The sequence below is a fragment of the Nicotiana tomentosiformis genome, chromosome 12, assembly GCF_000390325.3.
Source record: "Nicotiana tomentosiformis chromosome 12, ASM39032v3, whole genome shotgun sequence".
NCBI classification, from domain to species: Eukaryota; Viridiplantae; Streptophyta; class Magnoliopsida; order Solanales; family Solanaceae; genus Nicotiana; species Nicotiana tomentosiformis.
In genome coordinates, this window is record NC_090823.1 from 93880867 (window position 1) to 93888181 (window position 7315).

The 7315-nt window shown below is 46.2% G+C and overlaps 1 protein-coding gene across 1 annotated transcript; it reads right to left on the minus strand.

Moving 5' to 3' along the window:
- Positions 1–4611: 4611 nt before the first annotated feature.
- On the minus strand, positions 4612–5055 carry LOC138903055 (uncharacterized). The gene has a single exon (XM_070190968.1). It carries the CDS (start codon positions 5053–5055, stop codon positions 4612–4614), a length of 444 nt encoding a protein of 147 aa, XP_070047069.1.
- Between the last annotated feature and the right edge of the window lie 2260 nt (positions 5056–7315).

Here is a 7315-nt window from a genome sequence, read left to right on the forward strand (position 1 = left end):
AGACTTGGGGTCGATCTCCAGTCCTTTATTGTCATGTCTCGAGCCTGCTTATCATGTCGGAGGTTAGGATGCACCACGAGCTTGATTTCGACCGTATACAGATAGTCCCCTCATTTTTCGGAGAGTAGACGACGAGAAACGACATGAGCTTCCGATTCTTACTTCGATACATTGTAACATAAACGACAAAAAAACTGAAACGTCTCGTCAATCAAGTATTGATGGCATTAAATGCATGTTAGCCGCCGATCGACCATTCCTGGATGTGAACCATCACTAAAATACTATAAATACCTCTTCCTTTGTTCATTTTAACTTTACATCCAAACCTTCTATCCTCATATCCTTAAGATTTCAATACTTTCTAGTGCTTTCACTCTGGTTATCTGAGATCCTATGCAAGAACTCTTGTTTATCTTCATCTCAAGCCAACAAGTACAATCCTTCAACTTCCTTTCTTTCTCCATTTTTCCTCCATTTTTAAAGAAATGACAAAGACTTCCAAAACCGTTCCCCAGAAAGAAATCCCTTCTACTTCGTGGCCGGCTACTGAGGCCGAGAAGACTATTTCGTGTACAGTCGATGAACCAGTACCGGAACCCCCTTGAAAATGTTCATCCCTGGAGGATGCTCGGTCAACGCTAATTTCAAGGTTGAAAAACCTTCCTCCGTACAAGGCCGGTGTGAGGAGGTCTCGAGATACATCTGCTCGATCACTGAAGAAGTCCTCCCAATGGTTCGAAAAGACTGCAACTAGGACGATATGGGTATAGTGATCCCTGACCCTGATGAATCCATTACCACCCATGTCGAGGGATACCAAAGTGTTTACACTTGTCCCTTTACATTGGGCCCGATGGACCCGGTCATCATAGATTTCTGTAAGAGGTATGAGGTATGCCTCGGTCAGATTCATCCTTCGCTCTAGAGGATTGTGATCATCCTCCGGTTCTTCGTGAGCAATATCGATGGGTGCTCGTTCACCGTCGACCATCTTCTACGCTTGTATAGTCCCCGAATCTTCCGAGTGGGACCAATAAAGCTTGTGCGTCGGGCCAGCAAAGCTTCATTCTCGAGTATTGATGAAGACCGAGATCGGGGCTGGCAAGGCCATTTTGTCCGAGTGAGGACTTCGGACCTGATCCCAGCTGTGCGCATGCCATTCCCCGATAAGTGGAATACATCATGTAAGTACAATTTTATTTTTGAAAGTCGATTTTATACTTCTTTCCTTCTTTCTTATCGGTGTTTTGGGGCGGTGCAACCATCGCTCGAGTCCCGAATGATGTCCCTCGACTCAAAAAGTGTGTTGAGGGTATCGTATCACAGATGCCCTACTCCGAGAGCTCATGGAGCAAGCTCTCGAAGGGTCGTTGGGAGGCCGTTACCATGGTGAGACTCCTTTCCTGAGTAAATAATATTTGGATTCCTCTTTTATCATTAAGTCCTCGCTCTCTTTACTTCTTTTTGCAGGTTTTTCTAAGGATGTCGAACTGAGGCCTCTATCCAGTAGCAAGGACTTACCTACCGAGTCCCCTGCTCCGAGACAGGCCGAAGAGAAGAAAATAAAGAGGGCTCTGAGTTCCGTAAGCTCGAAAAAAAAAGAAAATAATAAGAAGGCTGGTGCGCAAGCCAAAAGACAACACCAGTACCCGAGCACCACCTTCAGATTCGCTCTACCAGCTGAGAGACGAATCTGAAGAAGAAGAATTTGTCTTGATGGCCCACATGTCATCGCAGCTCGAAGGGCAAGGGGCCTCCGAACCAGAGAACCTCGAGACCGACCTGCCTCAAGCTAAGGAGGTCGATGAGGAGGTTGGGGTCGAGGCTTCCCGGTATGCGGGCCGTGCCCCAAAGGAAGCACTCGGTGTGATAGACATCACCGAATCACCATCCTTTACTGAGTCCATATATAGCGAGGCAAAAATGGTGAAAGAGCATCCCAATGAGGGGCCCCGTGGAGCGGATGACCCCTTTCGTAGCTTTTTTGATGGCGTGGATTCCACCGCCACGGAGGACGTCACCGAATTGAATGACTTAGAGGTACCGAAGAAGAGTCCATCTTCAGGATCAAACGGGTCTTTCTTGAGCCCGAAACTGATTAACCAGTTCCCAGCTCCGAGTGTGGATCCTGATCGGAAGTGATCCATCATCATCTCTATTCCGAAGGATGCCCGGGTCCTCTCCGCCCCCGTAGGGGTGGCCAATTACCTTTGGTGCCTAGTGACCGAGGAAGATCAAGCCAAGATGAATGAGGTAGACGCGTCCTTTTTGTTCAACGAAGTACAACAAGCACTGAACCGGGTAACTTCAGATATCTCTCGATGACTTCAATTTCTTCTTTTGTACTCAGACTAATCCATAGATAATCCTAACATTTTTCTTCGTATTTGTAGGCCTCTGTGCTTCATCATGAAAATTTCCTTCGGTATCAGCACGAGCTGAACCAGCTAGAAGTCGAAGTTCGAGGGCTCACTGAGAAGAGAGACACCTACAAACTCCTCAGCGAGCAACGTGAAGGAGAGTCTAAGAGCCTTCGAGTTAAGTTGGGATGGCTCGGAAGGAACACGCCGACTTAATTGAAGTTAGTGACGATAAGCTAGACACGTGAATAATGGTCGGAACCCGCAGGTCCAATAGAAGATGTATGAGCCGAGATGTATGCAGTCAAGGTCGAGGTCGAAGAATAGAGAGGTAGGATGGACCGCCTGGACTCGAAAAAGGAGACTGCCCGGGCACAGTTGACCTCGGCAGAGGTCCAGCTTCGGGTGACAAAGGAAAATGCCAAGGTGCAGGCCCACAAAATTGAGGAGCTCCAGTCTCAGCTAAGCTCGGCCGTCTCCGATCGAGAAACTGTTGCCAAAGAGCTCAAAACGGCCAAGTCGATGGTTGAAGTGACCAAAACTGATGCTGACGAGATGGTGGCCCAGTATAAGGACGACGTCGAGGCAGCCCAGGACCGCTTAAGGGACATGGTGGAATACACGAAGTGGCAGTCCCGAAGGGAGGCCCTCGAGGAGATTCATGCTCGGGTTTTTGATATGTAAGCCGAGATCGCGACCGCTAAGGGGTTCGAGGCCGAGGCCAAGAAGTTGGCGTACCCCGAGGATGAAAAAAACTCCGAGGGATCAGGCGGATCCGAGGACGGAGAAAACTCTGATGGTCCCGGTGACGAGGCGGGCTCCGATGGAGACCAAGTCGTTTAAGTACTTTGTATATTTTTCTTTGATTCTGTATTTTGCACTTTTGTACCTTTTTTTGTCAAGGCCGTTTGGCCTTTCTAAAGATATTTTCATATATATATATATATATATAAGGCTCTTTCTTCCCTTCGACAGTTTTAAGCTCGTTTCTTTTTGCTTTGTTCTTTATGACTGCAAAGATATCGAAATGCCTTAGCATGTAATAATTAGGTCTTGTTCGGAGGTTTGAACATGTCTTTCTTTCGATATTATTTTGTTTACGATTCGTGGGGGCTCGGTATGAACGGAAGCTTTCCCCAAATACTTAGAACCTTTTAGATGATAATTTTGTCGAGGGTAGCCTTTTGAACTGGTTAAGAAATTTTGAAGACCTTATTTTTTGTTACGGGTCTCGGACGTCTCTGAGCCGTTTTAGTATGGCCGTAGACTTTTTAGTCCGGGTGTTGCCTAGTGGTCTTGTTACCCCGAGTTATCCGGACTTGCCCAAGATAATAGTCCCCGAATGGGGATGGCCGTAACCTTTAAGGTTCGGGAGCTGCCTAGTAGGTCTTGTGCCCCCGGGCTTTGATAGTCCGGGCCGTCCGAGTTTGTCTTTGGATGGCAGTCCCTGAGTGAGAGCGATCCTTTGAACCCGGATAAAGGCGTCCCTTGGGCTCAATATCTTTATGGGGTCGAATGTAGGAAATTCCTTAAGAGGAAATGTTTTTAAAGGACAAGATATTAATCCGCAAGGTAGAAACTTATTTTTATTTCTGTGCGTAATATATACGATTACACATGTGTACAAGCTTTATGTCAGGGCTCGAGCAATCTATGTGTGAACGGTTCATTTGACTGTTTGGCCCTTACAGTAAATCCTATCGATTGAGCCGAAACTATATGATCACAAAGTTTCTTTCCTTACTAAAGTCATTATCCGAGAGTGATGCCCCCCAGTGTTCGAGGCCGATCATAAAGAAGCCTCGAATACTGTTGTCGTGATCTTCGACATCGGTTCATAGCCGACCTTCAATTCTAAGTTAGCATGATTTACTGTTGCCTCGTTAAAAACCTTGTCGGAAAACCCATTTGGGACAAAACCAGTTCAAGGGAAAAAGAGTGCAACGCGTGCTTTCAGGCCTAAAAATTGTGTTGTTCTTTGACGGTCGCATGCAAGTGTTAGTTCAAAATGCAAATAACTAAAAGGAATAAATGGGGTCGTACCTTAGCAGTAATATCACTTCAAGTGAGTTATGTTCCAGTAGTTTGGTAGTTGTTCACTATTCATTATTCCGAGATTGTATGATCCCTTTCTGGTGATCTTGATAATTTGATAAGGACCTTCCCAGTTCGACCCCAACTTCTCTTCGTTCAAATTCCGGGTGCTTATCGTGACCTTCCTTAACACTAAGTCCCCGACATTGAAATATCAAAGGTTGGCTCTTCGATTGTAATACCTCTCGATCCGTTGTTTTTGGGCAGCCAACCGAACAAGGGTGGCTTCGCGCCTTTCATCTGTCAGATCTAGCCTCATATTCATGGCTTCGTCGTTTGATTCTTTGGTTGCATATCGGAACCTGAGACTCGGTTCTCCAACTTCAACCAGTATTAGAGCTTTGGCACCGTAAACCAGCGAGAATATGGTAACCCTGGTACTGGACTTTGAGGTCGTACGGTATGCCCACAGGACTTCAGGCAAGATTTCTTTCCATTTTCCCTTGACGCCGGTCAACCTCTTTTTGAGGTTTTGGAGTATGATTTTGTTAGTAGACTCTGCTTGTCCGTTCCCACTAGGGTGGTGATCCTCGAGAAACTTGTTTACTTTGTTGCCGATGAACTGTTTCCCATTGTTGCACATGATCTCGGTCGGCATTCCGAACCGGTATATGATATGGTCCCAAATGAAATCGATGACTTCCTTCTCCCTAACCTTCTCATATGCTTGGGATTCCACCCACTTAGAAAAATAGTCAGTCATAAATAATATAAATTGAGCCTTACTGGGTGCCCATGGAAGGGGGCCAACGATGTCCATCCCCCACTTCATGAACGGCCAGGGCGACAAGACCGAATGCAGCAGCTCCCCGGCTTGATGAATCATCGAAGCATGCCTTTGACATTGATCACATTTTCGTATGAACTCCTTCGCGTCCTTTTCCATGTCAATACAGTAGTAGTCAGCTCTAAATATTTTTTGAACCAATGATTCGGCGCCTTAATAATTTTCGCAGGTACCTTCGTGAATTTCCCTCAGAACGTACTCGGTATCTCCCGGTCCTAGACATATCACGAGCGGGCCATCGAATGTTCTTCTGAACAGGGTTCCGTCTTCGGACAAGCTAAACCGGGTTGCCTTCGTACGCATGGCCCTCGATTCTTTTGGATCTGAAGGCAGTTTTCCGAGTCTTCAGATATTCTATATATTTGTTTCTCCAGTACCAAGTTAGGCTCGTTGAGTATATCTCGACGTGGCCTTCTTCTACTACCGATCTCATGAGTTATACGACTGCCCCCGAGTTGAACTCATCATCCTCGACCGACGACCCCAAGTTAGCAAGTGCATCGGCCTCACTGTTTTGAACCCGAGGTACGTGTTGTAGAGTCCACTCCTTGAATTGATGTAATGCTACCTGCAACTTATCCAGGTACCTTTGCATTCATTCCTCTCTGATCTCGAACATCCCATTAACTTGATTCACCACAAGGAGGGAGTCGCACTTAGCTTCGATCACCTTCGCCCCCAAGCTTTTGGCTAGTTCGAGACCTACAATCATGGCCTCATATTCGGATTCGTTGTTTGTCAATTTTACAGTCCTAATAGATTGTCTAACTATATTGCCTGTTAGTGGCTTCGATACGACACCAAGTCCGGGCCCTTTTGCGTTCGAGGCGTCGTCCGTAAAGAGGGTCCAGATCCCCGAAGAAGTCCCCGAGTTCAACAATAACTCTCTTTCGATCTCGGGTATTAGGGTCGGCGTAAAGTTGGCCATAAAGTCTGCCAAAATTTGAGATTTAATAGCAGTCCGGGGCCAATATTCAATATCGTACCCGCTGATTTTCACGGCCCATTTGGCCAACTATCCCGAGAGCTCGGGTTTATGCATTACATTCCTCAATGGGTAAGTAGTCACAACACATATGTGGTGACACTGAAAATACGGTTTCAGCTTCCTAGAGGCGCTTAGCAAAGTGAGCGCCAATTTCTCTAGGTGAGGGTACCTAGTTTCGACCTCACCTAAAGTCCTGCTAATATAGTAAATGGGAAATTACGTACCTTTCTCTTTTCGGACTAGGACTCCACTTAAAGCTATCTCCGATACTGCCAGGTACAGGTATAGCTGCTCGCCTGTCTTCGGCATGTGGAGCAACGGTGGGCTCGATAGATATCGCTTGAGCTCTTCCAAGGCCCGTTGGCACTCCGGGGTCCATGAGAAGTTATTCTTCTTTTTCAACAGCGAGAAAAACCGGTGGCTCTTGTCGGAAGACCTCGAGATGAATCGCCCCAGGGCAGCTATGTGTTCGGTTAATCTTTATACGGCCTTCACGTTGTCCACAACATTGATATCTTCGATGGCTTTAATCTTATCTGGGTTGATCTCGATTCCCCGGTTGGATACCATGAATCCGAGGAATTTGCCGGATCTGACTCCAAATGCACACTTCTCCAGATTCAGCTTCATATTATATTTCTTCAATATGCTGAAGGTTTCCTGCAAATGTTTCAAATGGTCCTCTACCCGCATGGACTTAACCAACATATCATTAAATGTAAACCTCCATTGATTTTCCTATTTGTTCCTTGAACATCAGGTTTACTAGGCGTTGGTAAGTGTCACCAGCATTTTTTATTTCGAATGGCATCACATTATAGCAGTAGGTGCCGTACTTAGTGATGAAGGAGGTTTTTTCCTAATCGCCCAGGTTCATTCGTATTTGTAGTACCCGGAATAGGCGTCGAGAAAATTGAGGATCTCGTGGCCGGCCGTTGCATCGATCGTGCGATTGATGTTGGGTAGAGGGAAATAGTCCTTGGGACATGCCTTATTCAAGTCTTTATAGTCTACACACATTCTTAATTTATTCCCTTTTTAGGGACTACCACTATGTTTGCTAACCAATCTGGGTATTTAACC

What these genes read in the sequence shown, in the direction of transcription:
- LOC138903055 (XM_070190968.1), bottom strand. Translation starts at nt 5,055, where the DNA reads ATGCCGACCGAGATCATGTGCAACAATGGGAAACAGTTCATCGGCAAC.